This window comes from Perna viridis, chromosome 6, assembly GCF_037379345.1.
Source record: "Perna viridis isolate PV_CMFRI_1.1 ecotype Kerala chromosome 6, ASM3737934v1, whole genome shotgun sequence".
Lineage (NCBI taxonomy): Eukaryota > Metazoa > Mollusca > Bivalvia > Mytilida > Mytilidae > Perna > Perna viridis.
In genome coordinates this window covers 24632048-24643551 of record NC_142450.1, presented here as the reverse complement: position 1 = coordinate 24643551, position 11504 = coordinate 24632048, and the positions used below count along the sequence as shown (strand labels likewise).

The 11504-nt window shown below is 34.0% G+C and overlaps 1 protein-coding gene across 1 annotated transcript; it reads right to left on the bottom strand.

Annotated features, from left to right (window-relative positions):
* Positions 1–5407: 5407 nt before the first annotated feature.
* On the bottom strand, positions 5408–11252 carry LOC148614200 (large ribosomal subunit protein eL24-like). The gene is made up of 5 exons (XM_088588118.1): positions 11186–11252; positions 10977–11052; positions 8187–8434; positions 6964–7015; positions 5408–5515 (listed from the first exon to the last, which is right to left on the bottom strand). The coding sequence occupies exons 1-5, from the start codon at positions 11188–11190 to the stop codon at positions 5432–5434; spliced, it is 465 nt and encodes a 154-aa protein (XP_088444244.1). The 5' UTR covers positions 11191–11252; the 3' UTR covers positions 5408–5431.
* Between the last annotated feature and the right edge of the window lie 252 nt (positions 11253–11504).

The window sequence follows — 11504 nt, the reverse complement described above, 5'->3', positions numbered from 1 at the left end:
TTTACTGTTTTCAAGACTTGAATGAATAATAATCAAGATTATGCGGTTATCAAAGAGTAATCAAGGGACCAAGGTTATAGCGATAAACAAAAGAATGTAATCCAGGGACAAAGACCAGACATGAAAAACAGACATACACAAAAAAGAACATAAAGTAACTAAAATCATACATACAAAGTACCAAAAGTAAATGAACAACTCGGACTCCACTAAAAACTGGGAGCATGGACCAGGTGCACCGGTAGGGTAAGCGTCCTCTGCTTTTCTAGAAACACCCGCCGAGTTGCTCATAAAAGGTCCGGGGTAGACAAACGAGGGAAGGAAAACTATGACCCGTTGAATAAATCAATTTTCATGGTGCTGATGGATACACCATAACGATCCACGAGTTCATGATAACGACCATAAAACCTTTGTAGTGATGACTTCAATCTTGTAGCAACATAAACCTGTTCCAGAAGCCTATTTGTTAGAGTTCTAGCGCGATACAAAAAGTTTCGGCAAGCTCTGGCATAACGTATGAGTTGTGATATGAACACTCCATACGCAGGAGCCGAAGGGATGTTGCCACAGATGAAAGGAAAGTTGACAATTCTGAATGAAAAGTCATCACGTTTGTCGTAAAGTTTGGTCAATAGTTTTCCTTTACCATCGATTTCTAAGTGTAGGTCAAGATATGAGGCTGACTTCACAGTGTCTGTAGTGTCCTTTATCTCAAGTTCTTTTGGGTAGATGCGATGTATCAAATCCCCGAAATTAGGATTGTTTAAAGATAATACGTCATCTATATAGCGGAAACTGAGATTGAAGGATCTAGCCAAACGATATTTTTTCTTTCTGATCAGATCAGCTATAAAGTCAGCCTCATAAGAGTGAAGGAATAGGTCAGCAAGTAAAGGAGCACAATTTGTTCCCATTGGAATGCCGACCGTTTGTTGAAAAACACGTCCACTACACTGGACAAATATGTTGTCAATTAAAAATTCCAGCATTTTGTAAACATCTTCCTCTGTATATATGGAAGATGATTTGGAATTATTTCTTACAAAGTATGAGGAATCTCTACCAAGAACTATATATTTGTATCTAGGTGTACCATCTTTTTGGGAAAAAACAACGATGTATGTTTTTAAGTCGGAATTTTAACTGAGTATGGGGAATAGAAGTATACAGTGTTGAAAAATCATAGGTTTTAATGCTATTATATTCAGATAATAGTCTTGAACTGATTGTTTCCAAAAGATCTTTCGAATTTTTCAAGATCCACATTGAATTAATACCACTACGGGAGTAACACGTGTTGTGGTAGGACTGTAGACCCTCTTTGACAGTTGTGAGTATAGAAGTTAAGTTTTGAAAGAAGTTTGGTGGTACATTTTGCAGATCCAGCAATGAAACGTTGTTTGTATGGATTCTTGTGAAGTTTAGGAATCCAGTACATAGACGGTAAATCACAATCATCGTCCTTGGTAGAGAGACCAAAAGAGGATAGAACAGATTTATGATTTTCCACAATCTCTTCTTTGGAGAGAATGGTAGCAGTGTAGGTCTTATCACTGCTATTACTTTCTACGTCTACCTCTGATAAAAAACATTGGATATAAAACGTTTTGCAGACAAAAACAATGTTGTTTTGGGCTTTGTCTGCTGGTACGACAACATATTTGTCATGTATAGTAGACCATGTTTTTGCTACATCGGGGTCTTTGAAAACTGGTGTAGCCTTGGCACTCATTGACCTACTTAAAACTTTCATTCGTTTCAAAATTAAAGACCTCACGGCCTTTAACCACTCTGACAGAGAATCAATGTCTTCTTGTTCTCGTTTTATCCATTTTCTTGCATAGTCCTCGACAGCATCCATAAGAACTTTAAAGTTATAATTCCAATTTATGGAGCGTGGTTCACGGTACTTGGGACCTTTAGAAAGGATACTACGCAGAGATTCGTTTTCGATAATGGTTAAATCTCCCGTAACGACGTGACCAGAAGGGCCATATTTGAATGGAGAGGTTTTGCAAGAACAGTCAGATGGTTCAGCCTTGAAGTCCTCAATCTCGAGGTTCTGCAATGGCCTTTTATAATTGAAAATTTTGGATGCGATGGGTGAAGTATAGGAATATGAAATAATTGGTATGGATTTGTCTTTGAAATATGGGGGAATTTTGTTGGTAACGTTTTTGTGATGGAGTATGTTAGCCAAATTAATTGCATCTATACCTTTGTTGACAAGCGGTAGTGGAAGAAATGATCGTTTTTCTTCATCCTGACTTTTCACACAAACTGGTTTAAAGAGTCTGTGGAAACCAATATCCAAAATGATGGCAACAAGTCTGTATAATGATGAGGTGGGGTCAGAAACAGGAGTGTCAAGACTTGTTTTGTAAAGGGAGTGTAGTAGAGTGAGAGGTATAGAATAAAGTTTGGTTCTAATGTGATAAAGTCCAAGAGGTTTTTGTATGAAAGGAATGAGACCATCTATGGAGACATCATGTAACTTAGGTGACGTATAGTGGCGATGGCCATGACTCCTTTCCCGTCTTGGATTTTTGTCAAATAAATTCATCACATTTATGTTATTGTTATATTGGCTTGAAAGGTTTCCTACACTTTTGATGTTGTCATTACATCCGTAAGGTATTGCAGTACCTAGTCTGCGTATCCAGTACTCCTCTCTTTCCCTCCGATAGTTTTTTACTTAGAACGGGACTGTTCGTAGGAAGGTAAATTTTTTTCTAAAATACGAACTTTCATGGAGAGGATTGAATGATCTTGTTGATTAAAGTGTTGATAAATTGTCGGGAATTTGGTGGTGTTAATTCCCGAACGATGACCGCACATTCTTTTATTTAATCGTTCTTGCGTTTCTCCGACATATATTAAACCACATAAGTTGCATTCTAATCCATATATTAAGTTTGTTGATTTGCAACTTAAGTCATCGTGACTTCTTGTATGGAAAGTTTTGTTTGTAAACTCCAGGGACAAAGACCAGACATGCACGCCAAAGAACATGGGGTAACTAAAATCACTCATACAATGTAACAAAAGCAAATGAGCAACTCGGACTCATCAAAAACAAGGAGCATTGAATATTTTAACGATACATTATTATGGTACGGGTTACACAATTTAGACCCTATCGTACGCCTGATTGATAATCGTGTTGTGACGCTTTTGTGTACGTCCTCCTGAAATATGTAACCCGTACCCGTACCAAATTTCCCTACCAAAATCACTACATCTCCGATTTTTCTACTGTTACATCAGGAATTCTATACTGAAACTTTGTCCTAAAGTTCTCAATGATGTTTTAAATCGATTGAAGTTTAAACTATTTGAAAATATTTTCAATTTTGTTCTTAAAAGTCCCGAAATGTGTAACCGGAAGTTATCGTACTCAACTAACCATGACTATTTTTCACTTTCCTGTCCGTTTCTTTTAATTGTACTTTAAACATTTAGAGGTTAAAACTTCAAATTTTGTAGGAGTTGTTTTAAAAAAGAATTAGATGTCGGGAGTTCGAATTGCATCCGTACTGTAGCACGAATCCTCGTACTAGAAGAGAATGGTTACGATCGATCAAGAATTAGTCTCATAAATAGAATCTGAGGTCTCACTAACCACTTCTAATGTTTCCATTTCTTGACATGTTAAAAAAGTAATTTTCAAAGTCTCGCTGTGAATTCCCAGGACAAATGACATCTTAAAGTTGCATACCGTTGCGAAGCTTGGAAAACAAGGCTTCCAAAATCATTATGCTAATGGTACGATGATTGTAGAAATTCGTCACAAAATTTACTTGAATAAATAATACTGAGAATCCACAATTTTACCCGTTTTGCTAACTGACAGCATGGAGGCAAATTACTCACACATGTAAACAATATTCATACACAATCGTAGTTAATTACATATATGATTTTAAAGTACAGATTCTCAGCTTTATTTTGACTACTTTTAATCATAATAAACACAAATAATGCACTTACAATGCCTATGTCTAGGTTCAGTGTGAATTTGGTAATACATGGGGGGGGGGGGGGCACTTGACCCGGAAGTGGTTAGTGAGACATGATGCAATTTGAATTTACCGCCCTTGAATATTTTAATATTATGGTACAAAAAAAAAAAAAAAATGCATGGGCTGATTTTGGGTTACACATTACCGTACTTTGAAAACTGAAAAAGGAATAAAAATAAAATTTTCGAAAGATTTTAAAAATCATTGATTCTATCCTATCCATCATATCACTATGAAAAGATGTACAAATTATCAGCTGGAAATATCACATAATAATTATGAATTCGGCAAGAGTATTTGATACGGGTTACGCATTTCCGAATGCACCCGCCTTGTGACGCTTTTGCGGGAGGGTCCGAGGGTGGATATTGAAAATTTTTACATAGGGAAGATTAGGTGAATTACTGCTATCTAAATAATGTGGTCATAAAACTTCAAATAAGCAAAACATAAATACGAAATTAGTGCCTAGCAAGGAAAATGTTTTCTTAACCCTAAAAGATTAGGACCATTTCCAATAACTGAAAACCTTCCTTTTGTGGTAAGAGACCTCGTAAAAATAGTCAATCTGACTATCATATCAGGACTTATGTCATTGATTCAGTGTCTCAAAGTGTTGAAGTAACATTAACTACATGCTTTACAATAGACAATACTTTGTTGTGGACTTGGCTGAAGCATTTCAATAACATTTTTTTTAAAACAATATTTTTCTCCTATTAAGATACAAGATTGAATAGAGTTCTAATGTGTTTGTATTGTATTTATTACTTCAGTATATGTACCTGAACAGTTCATTTGTATTGTATCAATGTGAAGTGGCAGATTAATAAATGCAAAGGGGGATGAGGTGTCTGTGATTATAATCAACCGAAATTTTAAACAAGAGGGGAAGGACCGGCCTTGAATCTGCCTTTATTCTTTTTGTTTTAGTTTTCCTTGTGTTTTGGCCAGAGATTTCCCCTCAACTGAAACTCTGATAATCTTTTTTTTGATGGGTATTGCCATGTATAAAACATATCACCACTTAAACCCATGGCAAGAGGGCCACAACACAAGTAAAGCCATGATATTCAAAACTATGATTTTGTTTTTGTGTATTAATGTGGCGTCCTTTAACTGTTGTATGAAAGATTTCCCTTTCAAGGATTTCAGCAATGTAAGATCATTGTAATCTCATACATTGTCAAAAATATCCTAGTCATATTTTTTTTCTAGATGCAATAGCGTTGAACCTAATCACAACTCCAACACTACTATCAAACATTGAGTCAAATTTCATTGTTTCAGGACATGGATGCAGTAGTTTCAAAGGACTAATTAAGTATGAGTAGAATATCCTTCAATTAAGGATGACAACTATAAAATAAAAACACAGTAGATAACCACATGTCTGTATTAATAATTTATCGTTTTCCACCAACACGTGGTTTGGATGTTGGAGCAGACTTAGCCGCCTTCATTTGTCCTTTAGCTTTGGGCTGTGTTGCCTGTAAGGAAAAAAGTTGAGATGTGAACATATTTTTTTTGGTAGAAAAAACATCTTGTTTGAAAAGATCACAGTTAATGCATGATTTTAAAATAATGTTAAGCATTAAATTACCAAATTTATTCAAGACACAATTTTTGGAGGCAATGCTATTTTTTGTGGTATGCATGTAAGGCTTATTTTCCACTACTTTTGAACACATATAGTATCCCAGTGTAAAAGCATTTTGAGTGAAACAAGTCCTGTTCTCCTGATACTTTACTATATTTTTACATATCTTAAATGCAAAACACAGTGACTAAGATTAGAGGGGCTCTGTGACTTTTTATCTCACTCCTGCTGAAAATATACCATCAGAATCAGAATTTTTTACAAAGAATGTTAAACAAGGTCAACTGAAATCCTGAAGATCATTAAAATTTGGCTGCCCATTCTCATAATTTTAATCCATATCACTGCAGTATGTAAAACTTTATACATTAGAATCTGACTAGAAATGTGTTTCTTTCATTACATGTACATGGTACATTAATGAGTATCTACATTTGTATATGGATCAGGTTAATTTCAAAATTTACATTGCTCAAAGCCACTGAGTTCACCAATGCTAATGCCTACATTTGAATGCTTGAACAAGCTTCAAAATGTAGTGACGGGAGCAACTATGCACACAATCATTGAGCTTTTACATTTGTCCCCTTCAACAAATCTTTATAAAAAAGATGAATATTTCTAACCTAAAATGGTGCATGAGAGCACGGCTCAATTAGACAGTCTCCCCAATAGCAACAATATATGATAAGGAATGTATCCATCATCTGACATGTACATATAATAAATATAACACAGTAAGAAAATCCCTTTTTTATGAAATCAGTCCCATTTATATCTCAAAATGTAAAATTTGAAATTCATAAAAACTGCTAAAAGCATTCCAAAGTTAAACAGGAAATACCCCTAATTTTGTATGAATAAATCCCCCAACTCCAACAAGTAAAAATAAAAATTTCTATAAATAAAGGGAGTTAAAAAAAAATAAAACAAAATCACCAATTAAAATAAGTTTAATGAATAGTGGCACAATACTTTTCTCGATACAGTATTGTGCAAAAATGGAAAAATTCCCTGTTTTTGATATTTTATTAAATTCACACCCTACAATACCAAAACATAAACAATTTAGAAAAACAAAACAGAGCTTACAAAAAAAAAAAAAGAAATGAGATGAACTTTTCAAAGTTTCATAAAATAAAAATTTCCCAGGAGGGCGATAGATGCCACTAAAGAATGGTGGAAGCATTTTTGAATAACTGTGCTAAGTGTTAACAACAGAGGAGAAACAATGATATACTATAACAAGACGTGTCAAGAAATATGCCACAATTGTTTTGGGAACAACACTAGCATTCAGGTCATCACTAAAAATTATCACTAAAGCAAGTAATTTACCTTCTGTGCCTTCTTCTGAGCTTCCTTTGCTTTAGATTTTTCTTTTGCAGCCCTATGAAAAAGAAGATCAAAGCTCTTTCATTTCTGAATCAAACAAAAGAAAAAAAAAACACTGATTCATACTGTAGCACAGTGATTTTTTACCAGTGTTTTTATATTACTGTAAATAATAAGTGTTCTCATATCTGCTACAATGCACATGTACTAATCAGCTTGTATTATAAACAAAATTTAAGATTTTTAAAAAATTGCAAGCATCCACAAGGCAAGTCGAATATACAACAATAAACTTAAAATAATATTCACACCTTCATATATTATACCATGTACAGGTATTTAAACAAACTTTTCCAAGACTTCAACACCTCTGCCATACTCGATACTAAACCTCACCTCTTTATGTCATTTGTTCAGTGAGCCAAAAAGAGCTACAGATTTTTATTGTAGTAGAATTGCCTTGTGAAATTTTAACCCTTGGGACATCACAGCTATCAGATGAATTTCACTTTCCCTTCAATCTTGAAAAAATGTTCTCCATTGGCATTGAGTATAACTGGAGTGGTGTGTGATGAGAAACATAGATATTGATGCAGGAGGTATCTTACATGTTGGGAATGAGGGAGATATCATAAACATGTTCAAATTTGTATTATGATTTATGTATTCATAAAATTATTTTTTTTAATTTGTCTTGTATTAATTCATTTGCAAACCAGTAACTAGTATGTATAAGGTAAATGGCAAATGATACACCATAAATCAGGAAGTAGGTATATGTATTGAAGACCCCGGAGATTTTTTATCACACTCAACAATGTCATAACTTGACTTTTACAAACTGTATGGGAAGTTAATATTTTTAAAATTTAAAGAACAAAAACTCCTTTAGTGTATGAACTTTTCATAACATAAGTCAGCAATAAGCTGTATTTACAGTTGCTCTCATGCATTGTGACTTAAATTTACTCAATGAAAGGTCTGTACATGTTTTACAATTACGATGTTCATAGTATATTAAATTCTGTGGGTTTTTTTTTTGTAAAATATATCCAAATCATATGATTCTAGATTACCCCTAAAGGAGAAAAGTTGAATTTCTTTTACTATACATTGTACACTTGTACAAGTTAAACTTCTGTCTGGATAAGTAATTTGTAAACTTCAAAATACATTTACAATTGATCAATCTAGCAATGTACATTAACTGAAATTGACAGCTTTACCTAATGGCCTGTTCTCTTTGTGCTTTTCTGACTTCAGGCTTCTGATTTCTCTTTGCCATAATATCAGTAAGAGTTGCTCCTGTGATGGCTCTGGTAAACTTTTGTGTTCTCCTTGTCCTTTTTTTAGCTACCTCTTCTGTAAGACCCTTCTTGTGCTTCCTTCTGTAAAGGACTGTCCAATTAATGTTTCGTGGGTTTCTCTTCATCATGTGGTTAGCCTGAGTTTTACTGCTGAGGAAGTTGAACACCTGACAACATTCATTAAAGACTTGAACAACAAATTACTGTAAGAAAGGTGTCAAATTGCATGAATATACACTGCAAAAAAAAAAAAAAAACAATAACAGGGCAGTACTACATGTGTTAAAGAAGCAGGCATGCACAAAAAAAATTGGGTAAAAAGGATCAGTTTAAAAAAGAAACTGTATCTGCTTACATGGCTATTAAGAAATCTAGTCTTCAATCGTACAGTACAGTAGTATGCCATGAACAACTTCATGTCAATTACAGAGAGCGGAGTGCTCATATTAGTAATCAATGCAAATTGAATCTTTGACCTTAAAAGCACCAAGAGTCTGAGGTTAACTTGTAATACCAAGGGTAATACAAAGCAAAGATCTGTTTACTTTCGTATCTTTAACAACATTAAAATGTTTATGTATAGCTCAAGTCTTAAAGTTAAGGCTAATAATGAAAACAAATAAATCCTCCATTCCTACCCAGTGTTCTCCCCAGGCCCTTAACTCAATAGCGCTATCTAGCTACCAACGCTTTGCTATGAAGTTTAATATGAAGATTAAAAATCAACAATGACAGGAAACGTGTGTGCCCCAAGATCATTAATGGCAACCTACAAGGCAATTAGCTCAACAAGTAGCAAGGAAGGTGTCAATCAGGTACAAATATCTATGAACTGAACCAATCAAAACTTGACTATGGTCAAAGGTACATGTAACTCAACCCGGACCAAAAGCATTTGGCTATTTATAAATGCAAGGTTGAACCACAGGTGTGGTGAAAGTTATGTCGTGAAAACTTCATTTTCACATAATACATGTAGTAATAAAAAAAAACAAAAACAAAAAAAACCAGAACAAATCAAATAGTGTGTCAACCTTAAATAACAAAAATAAGATTTATGCTTTTGACTTCCTGAAATTTTGGCAACATGAATTTTACAACCTGTAAAAATTAGGTGGGACTATTGTATTCTTGTGTGAAGTGAGCTATGCAGACACTGAAACAGACATCGTACAAATGTACCTTGCGATGAATGGAACCACCCAAAGATCTACATATGTACATGTATTTGATAAGTGTCACAAGCTGAGAAAGAACTATGTCAGTCTGGCCATCAGCAAGGTTCCGGAAATTTTGACAGCCCATGCCGGACATTTTATCAAACTTCAGTTGACGTATTTGTCGGTCTTTTTACGTGCTCAGATCGAAAATAAACTTTGTATGTAGTTATTTTAAGATAAATATTGGGGAGTGTGTTATTTCATCACATGCTCTGTCTTTTACAAAATATCAGAGCAAGTGAACGAGTTTTGGTCCACATGTGGACATTCCAACATGTAAACAAAACATTGTATCTCTCGGACTTCATCACAACAGCTGAAAACTGTGTGATGAAAACGATTCAATCGACAAATTAATAATTACGAACTACATGTACAACTGATTTGAAGTTTCAGTTCCATGTGCTTTTGTTTCCTCTGAAAGATCGGCGGGAAAATGATAGACTTATCAATCTTTTATCTTAATTAATAAATGTATAAAGATTCTCAGAGTTACTTCAATTAATTTGTATAGGCAATGGGGCTGCATGTGTACCGTTAATTCAATTATGCAATCAACTAATCAGTTACAGATAAATCACAGTCACAGGTGGCTGCAATCAGCTAAAATTGACACACACCTGTCAATTAATTTCCAATAAACAATTTAGAGACTGGTGGACAGGATGTTTATACACTAATAAAACCACGCAGACTGTAATTTATAGGGGTTGACAATTTTTTTTATGTGCGATATTGGAAAATTGTCGTTGGTCATTTGCAAAATTTGTCAGTCGGTGATCTGCATTTTTGACTGTTTCCGGATTCATGGTCATTGGTTAACATCCTGTCCAATCATATTACCAACATAACATAACTATAACCTTAGTTTCCTCGATTACTCATGTACATGTACTTTAATTCAATGAGCAAATTGAAGAACCCAGGGTGTGTATGAATAAAGGTAAATGTTTATGAAGAATTATTAATAATACACTGTATTTAAAACATAACAAAAAAAATATTTAGTGGCACTTTACGACAAGGGACCTTCTAATGTTGTGTCAAGTGCTGAATACAGCACTATCCAAAAATCCTGGGGAGAACACTGCTAGTAGATGTAAACAGTCCTTTCACAGGCATTAATACATATTAAAAATATCAATACATTCAACTTTGTCCTCATATATCAGACTACAAGTTTAGTCTTAATTACGTTACAAAAAAAAGTAACAAATACAACAAAGCAGTCTGTGCACATTATAATAATACATGTACATCGAACTACAACATTTTACAATAATCTTGTCCTTACATTTGTATACTGTACATGTCATGATGTATCTCAGTACTATTGCATATACAAATTACAAAATGTATACTATTACAAATGTTGATGCTGTCATGTTTGTTACTTTGGAAATATGGAAACAGATAAAAAATTTCTCTTTAGGAATTCGAGACGTAATCTATTTAACAACATTTTGCGGTATTATGGAAACAAACTCACCCTACAATCAATTTTGACCATTCTTTTCCCATGGCCAGGGTAAATTTTATAGCCACTGAATGCACAAAGATCGACCCTGTAAGATAAAATATATAATCAGATGATTATCAAGATGTCATAGTATGTTTTTCATATCATAAATGTGCTAGATGTTTATTATCAAAGTAGGATTTATAACGATTTCATCAAGAAAGCAGAAAAGTACTTACTTCATCTTGGCTACCGGAAGTAAGAGATTTCACCATGGTTAAACAAAATACCGTTTGCTTTTTTCATACAGACCCAGTAACCGCACGTACAGTTCATCTAATATAATGAAGTTAGAAAATTTCACACGTAATTCCGCCTTCACAAAATTTTTATGCAAAGTGAAGAATTGTAAGAATCCTCATATGTATGAACATCAGGTCATAATAAAATAAGGTGCATTTTAGTGCTCTGTCTTTTGGGTCATATACAAACCTGGAATATCCTTAGAACTATAAATAGATTATTTGGGTCGTAAAAATGTTTTTTCCTTTGAACTTA

Excerpts from the sequence above, each read along its gene's own strand:
- LOC148614200 (XM_088588118.1), bottom strand. Across the intron at positions 7,016-8,186 it reads CAAAGAGAACAGGCCATTAG|GGCTGCAAAAGAAAAATCTA; the intron begins GTAAAGCTGTCA and ends TCTTTTTCATAG. Across the intron at positions 5,516-6,963 it reads CTCAGAAGAAGGCACAGAAG|GCAACACAGCCCAAAGCTAA; the intron begins GTAAATTACTTG and ends TTTTCCTTACAG.